This window comes from Perna viridis, chromosome 11 (genome assembly GCF_037379345.1).
Source record: "Perna viridis isolate PV_CMFRI_1.1 ecotype Kerala chromosome 11, ASM3737934v1, whole genome shotgun sequence".
NCBI lineage: Eukaryota > Metazoa > Mollusca > Bivalvia > Mytilida > Mytilidae > Perna > Perna viridis.
In genome coordinates this window covers 38,973,463-38,988,045 of record NC_142455.1, presented here as the reverse complement: position 1 = coordinate 38,988,045, position 14,583 = coordinate 38,973,463, and the positions used below count along the sequence as shown (strand labels likewise).

Sequence of the window (14,583 nt, the reverse complement as noted above, 5' to 3'; positions counted from 1 at the left end):
TCAAGAATGTAGGAAAGTAGACAGTATAAAAAAGAAAGTATAAGGTAGAAAGTACCAATAATATAGAATTTTGAAATATAATAAAAAAAACTGAAATATATCTATCGCATAACCTTATTATATTTTCCTTTAAATAGAATAATTTTGACAGGCGTATAGTTCTGAATTTCTACTGTTGAAACCATTGAAAACCGAACACTTATTTTTATTTAGTTTGCTACTTCCGGCTAGATCAATATGATGCACAGTTATAATAATTGTCAAATTATTTGAGTAATTATTCAACTTATTACAGCGTAGAAATAGTAAGCATCATATTTTATCATTGAATGTATGTGTAAGTGATAATATTGAAGCTTTTATTCTAATCATTTTATATGCTATTGAATGGAAGTTAGGGAATCATTCTCGGGAATTCACATTGTCACGTGACGAGACTTACAAGCCCTATTGCTAATTTATGAACTTCTTATGCGTTTCTTTTCTTTGAATTTGAACTGCAGTGATTTGTGGTAATTTTAATGTTATCTTTTTTTTTCAAATGAACATTTATATATCATGTACAACTATTACATTGTTCATATATAATTAAAGAGACTACTTTTTTAAATAACAAGATTTAAATATGCACTTCTTTTAAATAAACATAACTATTATTATTTATTCAATTTTTATGCACTTGAAATAATCCATGAATACCAGTCTTTGTTTAGTCCATGATTTTGTCTATTTAAGAATTTAAAATTAGCGATGCATTTCTAAAAAAAAAAAAAAAAAAAATGATAACTTTGAAACTAAAATAATAAAAATGTCATTTCAATTAAAAAGATGGCGTATTTTTATGTGGTATGTTTTAATGAATTTAAAATATTGATTTTTTTTTTATTTGTAATCTTAGAAATGGGATGATTCACAAAAGTGTCAAATCATGGACTTTGGACACAAATAAGGCATTCTTATAAATTGTGACATTATGAACGAGTTAAGAAAAACCTTAAAAAATATATATTAAAAAAACCTATAATATTCAACATCAACTTAATAAGGGAGAAGGAGGTTGGAAGGTTGAAGAATTCATGATTTTGCGAAACTGAAGGTTTCAGCTTCAGGGATTATTGATAAGCAATCTATAAACTCGTTTTTTTATGTCATATTCTAAAAAGTAAATATGGGTGGATATATAACCTTCTCCATTTTGTCACCAAAGTAAGGAATATGTAGTTTGTGCAAAATAGCTGAAGTTGAAGATTTCGCATATTGGAATATTTTTAGTATTTAGTGGAGTCAGAATTGTTCATTTGCTTTTGTTGCTTTGTATGTATGATTTTAGTTACTGTATGTTCTTTGTTGTGTGCGTCTGTTTTCAATGTCAGGTCTTTGTCCCTGGTATACATTCTTTTGATTACCGCTATAACCTTGGTTCCCTTGATTACTCTTTCACTAGCTCCCACGTATTCTTTAATTTAAAAAAAAAAAAAAAAAAAAAAAAAACATGGGTAACATTCGAATGTGCATTAGCTATATAGCGATTCCATTCATTCCGGGAGAGTGAATGAACATCAAATTCGTATTTAAGTAAACATCTTTTTTTTTGGTAAGAATCAGGTCAAAAAGGGAAAATCAAAATGCATCTAAAAAACCCTCAAATCTGAAAATAAATTTCACCCAAGGATGTTTTCATTCTATTTGAAAAGATCGCAGCATAAATAGATTTGCTCATATTTTTTTTTTAATAAATGAGGTTTTTGACCCTTGAAATGTTCACATTTAGTGCATGAACCTATAACGAAATATGATAAAAGTCGAGTATTGATAAACGGACGGCCCGTGGTAAAACAATAAAATGGAGTCTATGAGATTTATTTCTTATTTTTATATAATGGGATGGTATTAATTGTGGTGTGGTAAAAGGATTTATTTTTTTTCAAATTTTAACTTTTTTGTTTTCATATTTCATCATGTTCAACTTCAATTTATTCATTACGATAAATTCATCTTATTCTGTTCATCTTGTGCTGGTATGTTATTGTTATGTTATGATACTGGATCATATCCTGGGAAAAATCATCTTGATTTGAAATATCACTTTTTCCTCCATTCCATCTAAAAAATCATCATTATATTTGTCTTACATTACCAAAAAGGTATCATTAAACAATTGTATTTTGACATTAATCAACGTAATCAGGCAAGTAAGGTAGAGAGCTCGTTATTATTCATAAATGAACAACTGACAGGATGTTTTTTTGTCAAAGCAAATATTTCAGTTTCTAAGATTTTCGCAGTCTTAGATTTTTGTCTCATATATTAAAATATATTCCTTTTACACAAGAAGAAAAACCAAGTTTAAATTCTGAATAAAACACCTTTTATTATTGCTTTAAATCAATGTTCATTATTTTATTCTTTCAGTGTACTTCTTATAGCATGGTACTGTATTCTATCGATATTTGTCATCACTGATGAAAAATTTTTGTTCTTTTATAACGGTGACGCGTTCAGAAACTTGTCTGATATTTCGAATAATGAAACAAAAGAAGCTGTTGAAGACAACGGTAAAACGAAGAAGTCGCCAGTTATACGAGAACCATTACATTTTAATTGCAAAAACCGTGATTGTATATCCTACCAGCTGATAATACTTGTTAAATCATTTGTGTTGAATTATGGTAAAAGGATGGCCATAAGAAATACATGGGGGAATGATAAACGGTACCTAGTGCGAACAATATTCATTCTGGGAGAATTGCCAACTGAGGATATTTTACTCGGCAAAGAATTACATTTATGCAATGATATTCTATTATTGGGCATAGAAGATAGGTATGACAATTTAGTGTACAAAACGATTTATGCTATGAATTGGATTAAAGAAAATGAAATTAAATCACGTTTTTTTCATTTTATTGATGATGACCGGATTCTAAATGTAAATAACTTGTTACTTGCTGCAGATAAATTGTTATCTGTTAGTGACATAAAGATCATTGGACACAAAATAACATGGTCAAAACCAAGAAGAAGATCCCTGAAAGGAATGAATGTTATAACTATTGGTGAATATCCTTACTTTTATTATCCACCATATATAATTGGTGGAACAATGTTAACAAATTTCATTACTATTTTAACTATTGTTCAAGGTTTTCCATTGGTAAAACTAATTCCTGTAGAAGATTGCTATATTGGAATGGTTTCATATACAATGTCAATAGACTTAGTTCACGAATCTGGGTTTTGTCCGACATATGTATCTTCTAGCTTTATGCATAAATATATTTCATCACCTGGATATGATCAAGCATATAAAATGTTATATGCATGGGACAGAATGAACAAACTAGCACTGTGAAAACATATAAATGCAATTTTCGTTTAAATGTGTTTTCCTGATACTGTTTCGGTTACAACATCCCTATTTATTTTATCTATTTTAGACGTTTTGTCGTTTATTAAATCTTATCAAGATTCAATGAGAACAAGTCTACAGTCTTTGCATTGGACAGACTGACCAATAAACGTGCGTGTGTGTGTGTGTGTGTGTGTGTGTGTGTGTGTGTGTGTGTGTGTGTTTAATATGCATGATAAGCAACATCCAATAGTTATTGATGTCCTTCATCATACCTGAAAACATGAGTTTACTCTTTCATCAAATAATTTGTTTACGAAATGACCTTAAAATACCTTCTGAAACAATACTAAAGAATCAAAACAGAATAACAATCAAGGATTCCAAGAACATTAGCAAACAATTGGAAACGGAAGAAATTAAGTGGTCAACATATAATATAAAGACATCAGAAAATGTACAATAACAATGTTCATTTAATTTAAGGATAAGGAAGTGAAATGCGGTAAGCGTCAAATTCTGTAGGTTGGTTGCCAGTCCGACTTTATTTCATTTAATCAAATTGTGATGACCACCATTAAAATTTGTAATGATGCCATTTACAAAACCAGATGATATATTAGTGTTTATTAAATAAGGGTAACAACAAAATTACCGAACAAAAATCTGATCAATAATCACGTCAATTCCAAATTCAGTGTGCAAATCAGTGTACAAACCATAAACAGCCAGAAATTACACCGTTATGTTTAATAAAAGCTAAAAAAAATTCAAATAAATATTTCATTAAACAAAACCAAGATAAATTTATAAATTTATTTTGACAATAATAAAAACATTACAAAAAATAATGACACAATATCCAACTAACAACTTCTCTACCTCTCTAAAACAAACTATAAAAGCATATTAGGTCAATGCATTCTACTGTGCAATATAAGGTGTTTACTCAAAGTTCAAAATATAAGTATGACACTTATTGGACTTTCACTCTTAACATAATATTAAAGTTTCATGTCTTTAATCCTTGTTATTGACTTATATAAATATTCTAATAAATAACACCCGTTGTATCGTTGAATTATACCGGCTAGTAGGATTATCAAACTGTTTCTCCAATTACAGTGGCATACCTTGTCTCAGCTGTCCATTGAATTTTAGCGTCAACACATAACCTATTTGTTTAGCTCATAGTAGTAACTGTTCGTTGTATCTAGACGTACATGCTATTCAATTAATCATTCAATTAATTATAAAAAAATCCGAAGAATAAAATGATTTTTTTTAAAGTAAGCAAGGGAACCACGATTCTAGCGGAAACCAAAGGCATGTTATCCAGGGACAAAGACCAGACATGGAAAGCAGACACAAACAACAAGGAACATTAAATAACCAAAATAATACATACAAAAAAAAAAAAAAATAAAAGTAATTCAGCAAATTCTGTCCTAAAGATAAATGATACCTTTGGTATAAATCGTACCTAATCTAATCTAATCTGAGTTGAAAGTGTTGCTGACATATCGCCAACTGAAACATAATAACGCATAGCATCACATGTTAAGTGTATTATTTAATCGTTGTGGTTTGATGGATGAGCGGAAATGTGAATTAATATAATTTTAACGTTACTACTAAAAATACTCATTTTATCCGAACAACGTATTGTGCCTATGCGTTGTTATGTCAGAGTTCTAGGTACTCCAATTAAGAAATTTCACGATCATTTTAAACTACGATGCTACATGGAAAGAGAAATGTATTATTTGCTTTTTAGGCATGTTTACCATAGGACTTTTTTTCTCTTTACACTTTAAACAATATAACGACAATCGATGTAAATTAAATAGTCAGGTAAATGCATCCGCTGGTACAGATATACTTTAAAATATGGAAGATTTGATTTATATTGTAAGGACAGCAAAGGCAATGGACGACAAAAGACCTATTATGTTAACTTTAGTCAATGATGGTTATTACCCACTAGCCTTTAATTGGTTATGTCATACAATGAATATTCATTCACAAGTGAGTATTTTTCCTTGCTTTAATCATTGCACTTTAGTGTTTTCAGTTCTCTTTATATGTGCATTATAAAGAGCAACAACGATGAATGCAAAACCTCAAAAAGGTGTAAAGACAAATGCAAATATCAAACAATTACAAAACATTGAAAGAGTAATCAAGGGAACCAAGGTTACAGCGGTAATCAAAAGAATGTAATCCAGGGATAAAGATCAGACATGGAAAACAGACATTCACAACACAGAACATAGAGTTACTTAAATCATAAATACAAAGTATCAAAAGCAAATGAGCAACTCGGACTCCACTAAAAACTGGGAGCATGGACCAGATGCACCGGTAGGGTAAGCGTCCGCTGCTTTTCTAGAAACACTCGCCGATTAGAATTATTGTTTAACAAACTAAAAATGGCAATATTAGTGTCAGGTTGGTGGTTGAGACACTCATATTTCAGTCAGAAATCATCACTATCCATAAAAGGTTATGACCAAAGAACTTGTTACCATCAGAAGCAAGGTGAATTAGAATCTACTTGTAAGCAATGCGCTGACCTGACTGAGAATTGGAATGAAATGTAACAAGATACCGACAACATAAATGAGCTTACCCAGTCTGTTAAATTCAATGGAAAGAACAAAAACCCATTTAAGTTGCTACCATATGAGAAACAAGCCCTAAACCACCGACACCTTGTTTATCAAAATATTGGAATTCATTTTTCATGATTTGGTGTTCCACTGGTGATTCATACAGACGAAGGAACCAATTTTGAAAGTGATTTCTTTAAATCTGTTTGCAATTTACTAGATATAACCAAAACACGAACAACTCGATACCACCCAGCTTCCAAAGTATGATTGAGAGGTTCAATAGAACCCTCGGAGGCATGATAAAAAAGGTTGTCAAAGCTACCGATTCGGATATCTAGATAAATTTTCTATTATCAGCCTATCGTAACGCACCACGCCGAGCAACTATTCGCCAAATTATATGATATTTGGCAGAGAGATCAGCCAACCTGCAGATTCATTATTCCCACTTCCTATTCAATCAACAGATGGAAATGAAACTACAGCAACCACAGCCTATACAGAAAAGCTCCGTCAATCTTTTAAGAACACATATGATATTGCAAAACACCATCTAAAAAAGAACATTGAGAGAGCGACAAAAGACCATGACACTAGACTGACAAAACACCAATATACAACCGGTACTCTTGTGGACAGGTTTGACATACGTTCAAATCTCCTTTAATTGGTCACTATCTAGTTAAAAAAAAGGTCCTCAGTCCTGTTGTATATGAGATTCGCCATATGTCAAGAAAGGAAGTCGTTCATTATGATCGCCTTCAACCATGCAACAGAGACATATCTGATTGGCCTGAAGCAAAAAACCAATAAATAAACATAAACAATTAAAAATAACATTTGACCAGATTCCAAATATCCTTCATTTTTTTCAGAATGCCAACTGACACCTACCATTGCTCTAAGTGCACCTTTTCAGGATCAAAATTCAAAAGTATAAAGCACATATTCCAGACCATCAAGTTCCATATATTTGTAACAAGTACCATTTCAAAGCTCCAACAGAATGTAAATAGAAACACCATGCAGAATCAATGTTTGCTCTAGCTCATGAGAAACACACCTGTTCATACAGCAAGGGCCCAGCAGTATCAGGAAAACAAAATTCCAAAAAGTCTAAACCTAAGTCTGCTAAGAAACAAAATTTAGAAGAACCAGAAGGAGAGGAACACGTTGTGCCTGATTATGAAGAAATCATCAATGAGGAAATTGTGGAGGAAGTTTTCGTAGACAAAGAAAACCAAGACCTAATCAAACTCAGGAAAGAGTTTGAAAAAGAAAAGAATGAATTAAAAAGGTTGGATTAACTTGAATTGAATGATCCTCATATTAAAAGATCTAGCTGAACGATGTGCCAACTTTTGGATCATATCAGTTATAAAGTTAGCCTCATGAGATTGAAAGAATGGGTCACCAAGTAGAAGAGTACAATACGTCCCAATTGGAACGCCTATTTTTTGCTAAAAACGCGTCCATCACACTGAACACATATTTTTTTTTTTTTTTTTTTTTTTTTTTTTTTTCTGTGTTTTTTTGGAGTAAAAACGATGTGTAAAGTGTTTTAGACGGGATTTCAACTGAGTATTGGGAATAGAACTACAAAGAGTTGGAAAAAAAAAAAAAACATAGGTTTAATGCAATTTTATTCTGATAATGATTTTCATATCACAACTCATATGTTATGACAGAGCTTGCCAAAACTTGTTCATATCACAACTCATACGTTAATACAATTATAAGTTATACTTTATTGCCGACACTAGGCAGACTTTTTGTATTGCGCTAGAAGTCTTACTAATAAGCTTTTGGAACAGGGTTATGTTTGCTACGAGATTGAAGTAATCTCTACCGAAGTTTATCATCGTCATCTTGAACTCGTGGATTGTTATGATGTATCCATCAGCACCATGAAAACTGATTTATTCAACGAGTCATAGTTTGCCTTTCCTCGTGTGTCTACCCCGGACTTGACTTTTTATATGAGCAACTCTGCGGGTGTTTCTACAAAAAGCAGAGGACGCTTACCCTACCGGTGCAGCTGGTCCATGCTCCCAGTTTTTAGTGGAGTCCGAGTTGCTCATTTACTTTTGTTACTATGTGTGTATGATTTTAGTTACTTTATGTTCTCTGTTGTGTATGTCTGTTTTCCATGTCTGGTCTTTGTCCCTGAATTACATTCTTTTGATTACGCTATAACCTTGGTTCCCTTGATTACTCTTTCAATAGGTGGTTTCTGGAAGATTTTTCAGGATCCACTTTGAATTAATACCTCTACGAGAGTAACAAGTGTCATGGTAGAATTGGAGACCCTCTTTGACAGCTCTGAGTATAAAATTCATTTGTTTTTTAAATGTTTGGTGGTACAATTTGTAAGTCCAGCTATGTACCGTTGTTTGTATGGATTTTTGTGAAGTTTAGAAAGGGCAGAAATGGGTTCGAATCCCGCTGAAATAAATACAAAAGTCTATGGTACACCAACAGTCTGGAATCGATGCGATGCTGCAAATTTGGTCGCTTCCTCAGCGGGATTTGAACCTTTAAGATGAATGAGTGTGTGTGATTGCCTATTGCATACTCAAGTGACTATTAGCGGCGTATAATATTTTTTTGTTGATAGTAAAACATTAATACTAAAGCCTTGATATATTGATCTTCGTGTAGAGATATAACTCAAAACGTTGACAAACACTGTAAGAAAAGTAAACAATACACAATATGGAATAACTTATTTCTTTTATTTTTTTTTTTAAAGACCGGTGCACCTGGTCCATGCTCCCAGTTTTTAGTGGTGTCCGAGTTGCTGATTTGCTTTTGTTACTTAATATGTATGATTTTAGTTACTATATTTCCTTTGTTGTGTTCGGCTAAAATTCGGATATTGTAAAGTTTCTTTCGTTAGAGGTCCAGTACTCATTAATGGTACTATGACTGATTTTAAGTCGAAAGTAGTTTGTAAGGGCAAAGAGAGATATGTTACTTTTTTCATTATATTGTACTTTTTAAGGCTACTTCTTGGAATATTGTGATTATGTTGGTAGCTTAGCTTGTATCAAAGTTATACCTCCATCCTCTTAAATCATTTTAGTTGACCAAGACATTTCTGTGAAGATTCTCTTCATCTGAATAATTGCGCCTTAGACAAAGTGCTTGACTACATGGTAAACTCTTAGTTAGGTGGGAAAAAACTACAGCTCATGGGTATAAGGTATTGATGGGTGTCTGTTGGTTTGAAGTATAAGTCTGTTAACAACTCAGACCCACACGAAAAACCAAAATAATCTCGTTCTGCGTACCTTCGGCCAGCTAGACTATATGAAAATAAATCTTTTTTACCGGCCAAGTGATTTTTGTTGTATGGCTGTTCCATTCTCCTTGTTACTTAATACATGATGTATATTAGTACAGACCAGCTCATTGTTATGTAGGTTAGAGAATCAAATTAACGATACATGTCACATTAAATAAATATAATACGTTCGTCTCAGAGGGTGACAAATATATTCACTACACGGCTCCATCTGACCATGGACTGACTGTATATCAAACGACTGAGAATGTTTTGATGATCAAGATACGAAATGTATAAGTTTGACTATGATACTTCAGATCATTGTGATATAGTTACTTTTTATATGTGCACATGATGACTTATTTCAATAAAGATGAAAAGGGCTTTGACTTAATCTAGGCGGTGATGCTATACATGTCAAAACAATACGAGTTCTAGTCCCACAGAGGGAATAACAACAATATGCATAGATGAAGGATGGTTTTTAAGAGTTATCAAGGGAACCAAGATTACAGCGGTAATCAAAAGAATGTAATCAAGGGACAAAGATCAGACATGGAAAACAGACATACACAACAAAGAACATACAGAAAACTAAAATCATACATACAAAGTAACAAAGGGTTTTCAATGTTAATATCTGAGCATGACGTACAGATTGTATACCTAGGTACACATATACAGTTCTTGGTAAAGATTCCTCATACTTTGTAAAAACAAATTGCAATCATCTTCCAGGTATACAGAGGAAGATCTAAACAAAGTGATGGAATTCTCAATCAACAAAATATTTGTCCAGTGTGGTGGACGCGTTTTCCAACAAACGGTCGGCATTCCAATGGGAACGAATTGTGCTCCACTACTTGCTTACATATTTCTCCACACTTATGAGGCTGACTTTAAAGCAGCTCTGATTCGAAAGAAAGGATATCATTTAGGTAAATCCTTTAAATCTCAGTTTCAGCTATACAGTATTGTCTTTAGACAATCCTAACAAACCAGCTCCTGCGTATGGAGTGTTCATGCGTTATGCCAGAGCTTGCCGAAACTACGCCGGCTTTTGGTATCGCGCTAGAATTCTAACAAATAGGTTTCTGGAACATGGATATGTTGCTACAAAGCTGAAGTCAACCCTTCAAAAGTTTTATGGTCGTCATCATGAATTCGTAGATTCGAGGATCGTTATGGTGTATCCATCTGCGCCATAAAAATTGATTTTTTCAACGTGTCATAGTTTTCCTTTCCTCCTTTGTCTACTCCGGACTTGACATTTATGAATACCTCGGGGGTTGTTTCTGGAAAAGCAGATGATGCTTACCCTACCGGTACACCTGGTCCATTCACCCGGTTTTTGGTGGAGTCCGAGTCGGCCATATTCCTATGTTATCATGTGTGTATGATTTTAGTTAATTCGTGTCCTTTGTTGTGTGTGTTTGTTTTCCATGTCTGGTCTTTGTCCCTGGATTGCATTTTTTTATTGCCGCTGTGGCCTTGCTTCCCTTGGTTGTTCTTTTACATTAGAGGGAATTGTCCTACCACAACACTTGTTACTCCCGTAGTGATATTTATTCAATGTGGATCCTGAAAAATTCGAAGGATCTTTTCGAGACAATCAGTTCAAGGCTATTATCTGCATGTAATAGCAATAAAACCTATATTTTTGTTTCAACACTGTATCCGTCTATTCCACATACGCAGTTAAAAACATTAAACATCGTTGTTTTTTTTTTTCAAAAAAAGATGGTACACCTAGATACAAATATTAAGCTCTTGGTAGAGATTCATCATACTTCGCAAAAATTAATTCCAAATCATTTTCCAAATATACAGAGGAAAATGTTTACAAAATGCTGGAATTTTTGATCGACTACATAATTGTCCAGTGTGATGGACGTGTTTTTTCAACAAAAGTCGACATTCCAATGAGAATAAATTGTGCTCCGTTACTTGCTGACCTTTTTCTTTACTCTTATGAAGCTGACTTTATAGCTCGTCTGATCCGAAAGAAAGATTATCTTTTAGGTAGATCCTTTAATCTCAGTTTTCGCTATATAGATGCTAATTTCGAGGATTTGATACATCGCATCTACCCCCAAGAGATCGAGATAAATGATACTACAGACACTGTAGATTCAGTCTCATATCGTGACCTAAACTTAGAAATCGATGATAAAGGAAAACTATTGACCAAACTTTACGACAAACGTGAGATTATTCATTCAAATTGCACGACTTTCCTTTCATCTATAGCAATATCCATTCAGCACCTGCGTATAGAGTTTGCATATCATACGTTATGCCAGAGCTTACCGAAACTACACAGACTGTTGGTATCGCGCTAGAACTCTAACAAATAGACTTCGGGAACAAGGTTATGTTGCTACAAGATTGAAGTCATCATCACTACAGAAGTTTTATTGTCGTCACCATGAACTCTTGGATCGTTATGGTGTATCCATCTGCATCATGAAAACTGATTTATTCAACGGGTCATAGTTTTCCTTTCCTCGTTTGTCTACCCTGGGCTTAACTTTTTATCAGCAACTCGATGGGTGTTTCTAGAAAAGGAGAGGGCGCTTACTCTACCGGTGCACCTGGTCCATGTTTCCAGTTTTTAGTGGAGCAGGTGCACTGACAGGGTAAGTGACTACTGGGTTGGTGAATAACCTCAGATACATCAGGTCCACGAGCAGTGGTATCGACCCAGTCGTTAAAAAAAATACCAGTTTTATATATTGTAAGTTTCGATATGCTGTACACGTATTTCAAGGAGTTGCCTCTCATCAGCAGCATTAAAATTAAATATGTAGGAAGATCATGGTCAAAATATCAGTTGTATACAAGAAGTACTTATGATCAAACCTATCGAAAGAGGAAGCCAAATCCATCACCGAGGGATTCTACCATATGCCACACAAGGAATGAAGCCTCGGTGTTTTACGTAGTTTAATCTTTGGAATACTGCACAATTTCAATAAAAGGGTAGATAAAATGTGATATTATTCGGGGTCAGACAAGTCGACTTTATAAATAACTCGTCGGAATATTGTTTTAAAAATGAATCATAAAGTCGAACAAGAATAAATTATGTTACCATAGTGCCAAACATTATATTCATGAATAATCTTATCATGATAACATGATATTAACTGTTTGTATTTATATTTATAAGAAAACAAAACAAAACGTCTGAAAATTTCCTTAACATATTGAATGTGAAATACAAGCAAAGTTTTTGTATGAATAATGAATATCAAAGGAGATCAGAATTGTTCGCACCCTCACAATCTGCAGAAGTATGCCAATTTTGAGAAATTGGACTGAAATTATTGTGTTAAAGCCAGACATACGATGCTTATTTTGACATGTTTTACATTTTAAACAATAATATAGGACCATAAAGGTACTTTCAAGTATTGGCACTCATTTAATGTCCACAAAATATATCATTTTCAAGAATTTTAACATTTGTTTCCGTAGGTTTAGACTAATAGTCGTATTAAAAGTGTTGACACACATACACTTTGTAAAAATATGTCATTTTGAAGATTGTTGACTAAAATATGAGTGTCGCAACCAGCAGCCGGATACTAATATTGCCATTTTAAATAGTGTAAATACTAATTTTGGACCTTTATTGAAATTAGAATCGTTCACACCCTTACAATCTGTAGAAGTATGTCATTTTTGAGGAATTGGACTGAAATTAATGTGTCAAAGCCAAACATATGATGCTCATTTTCAAAAGAATAATTTGAGACCATAAAGGTCATTTCAAGTATTCGCACTCATTCAATTTGCACAAAATATGTCATTTTCATGAATTTGATCTGAAATATATGTATCACAGCCAATCAACATAAAACTGACATAGACAATTTTAGCATTTTTTAAAAATTATTTTAAACTAATGGGTATGTTAAAAGTGCTCTGCGAAGAGTAATCAAGGGAACCAAGGTTATAGCGGTAATCAAAACTGTTAACCAGGGAAAGGAAAAAAGACATACACAACAAAGAACATACAGCAACTAAAATCATACATAGAAAGTATCAAAAGCACATGAGCAATTCGGAGTCCACTAAAAAACTGGAAGTATGGACCAGGTGCACCGGAAGGGTAAGCGTCCTCTGCTTTTCTAGAAATATCCGCCGAGTTACTCATAAAAAGTCAAGTCCGGGGTAGACAAACGAGGAAAGGAAAACTATGACCCGTTGAATAAATCAGTTTTCAAGGTGTAGAATGATACACTATAACGACCCACGAGTTCTTGATGACGACCATAGAACTTATGTAGTGATGACTTCAATCTTGTAGCAACATAACCCTCTTCCACAAGTCTATTTGTTCTAGTGCGATACAAAAAGACTGCGTAGTTTCGGCAAGCTCTGATATAACGTATGACATGTTTAAGTGATTTTTGTAAGCATTTTTATTTGTTAGCATATAAAGCACAATCAAATTGTGTAGTTAAAATGTTGATTTTCTACTTTTCCAGAAAAAAGAACTGCCTTTCAGTAAAAAAAAATGTGTTTTTCATTGCTTAATTTACCTAGTAGGTTAGAAAGCAAGAGATGAATAAAATAAGTAAATTTTACAGTTTTGTTTATGTATTGGGGATATGTTTTTTTTTTATAAGAAACACACTTCTTTATCAAACTAATGGTGAGAGAGATCAAGGATTATAGTGGAAACTAAAAGAATGTAATCCACAGACAAAGACAGGCATGGATAACTGACACACAACCAAGAATAAAAAATAACTGAAATATTATACAGCAGTCCCCCTTTCTAGGGGCCCCTCATTTGAAAGACCACTCCTTTCTCCTGGCCGGCCATATTTCTCTTGCATTAACTCTTTTATATACTAATTAACCCTTTTTGACGGCCACCCGTTTTCGGCCAAAAATATCCTTTGTCCTCTCAAAAACAACCATGCTGTTGTTTATTGACATTTTTGATAACAATGATACACCATAGCGAGTTCATGATGACGACCATAAAACTTCTGTAGTGATGACTTCAATCTTGTAGCAACATAACCCTGTTCCAGAAGCCTATTTGTCAGAGTTCTAGCGCGATACAAAAAGTCTGCGTACTTCCGGAAAACTGTAAATATGTCCTGTCCTCTTTTGGTCTCTCTATCAAGAACGATGATTGTGATTTAGCGTCTTTGTATTGCATTCCTAAACTCAACAAGAATTAATACAAACAACGTTACATAGCTAGATCTGCAATACTTCTATTCCCCATACTCAGTTAAAATCTTGATTTGGAAACGTCCCTTCAGCACCTGTGTATGGAGTGTTCATATAACAAAATAACACACTGT

The 14,583-nt window shown here is 33.3% G+C and overlaps 1 protein-coding gene and 1 long non-coding RNA gene across 7 annotated transcripts; both read left to right on the top strand.

The window, feature by feature from the left end:
* The first annotated feature begins 440 nt into the window (after positions 1 to 440).
* Positions 441 to 3,482, top strand: LOC148604014 (beta-1,4-mannosylglycolipid beta-1,3-N-acetylglucosaminyltransferase brn-like). 5 transcript variants are annotated; one of them, XM_088551970.1, is made up of 2 exons: positions 441 to 512; positions 2,413 to 3,482. In XM_088551970.1, exons 1-2 carry the CDS (start codon positions 472 to 474, stop codon positions 3,350 to 3,352), a joined length of 981 nt encoding a protein of 326 aa, XP_088408096.1. In that variant the 5' UTR covers positions 441 to 471; the 3' UTR covers positions 3,353 to 3,482. The 5 variants fall into 5 exon arrangements, 4 of the variants coding, with proteins under 4 accessions (XP_088408096.1, XP_088408097.1, XP_088408099.1 ...); XM_088551971.1 differs by lacking the exon at positions 441 to 512 and adding an exon at positions 722 to 846; XM_088551973.1 differs by lacking the exon at positions 441 to 512 and adding an exon at positions 862 to 981.
* Positions 3,483 to 4,981: 1,499 nt separating this feature from the next.
* Positions 4,982 to 10,416, top strand: LOC148604013 (uncharacterized). Of its 2 annotated transcripts, XR_015916447.1 has the most exons (3): positions 4,982 to 5,377; positions 6,840 to 9,385; positions 9,992 to 10,416. It is a non-coding gene; the product is annotated as an uncharacterized LOC148604013 (long non-coding RNA). The 2 variants fall into 2 exon arrangements; XR_015916446.1 differs by lacking the exon at positions 9,992 to 10,416 and having other exon boundaries at positions 6,840 to 9,973.
* The last annotated feature ends 4,167 nt before the right edge of the window (positions 10,417 to 14,583 follow it).

Excerpts from the sequence above, each read along its gene's own strand:
- LOC148604014 (XM_088551970.1), top strand. The coding sequence starts at position 472 with ATGCGTTTCTTTTCTTTGAATTTGAACTGCAGTGATTTGTG. Across the intron at positions 513-2,412 it reads TTGAACTGCAGTGATTTGTG|TGTACTTCTTATAGCATGGT; the intron begins GTAATTTTAATG and ends TTATTCTTTCAG.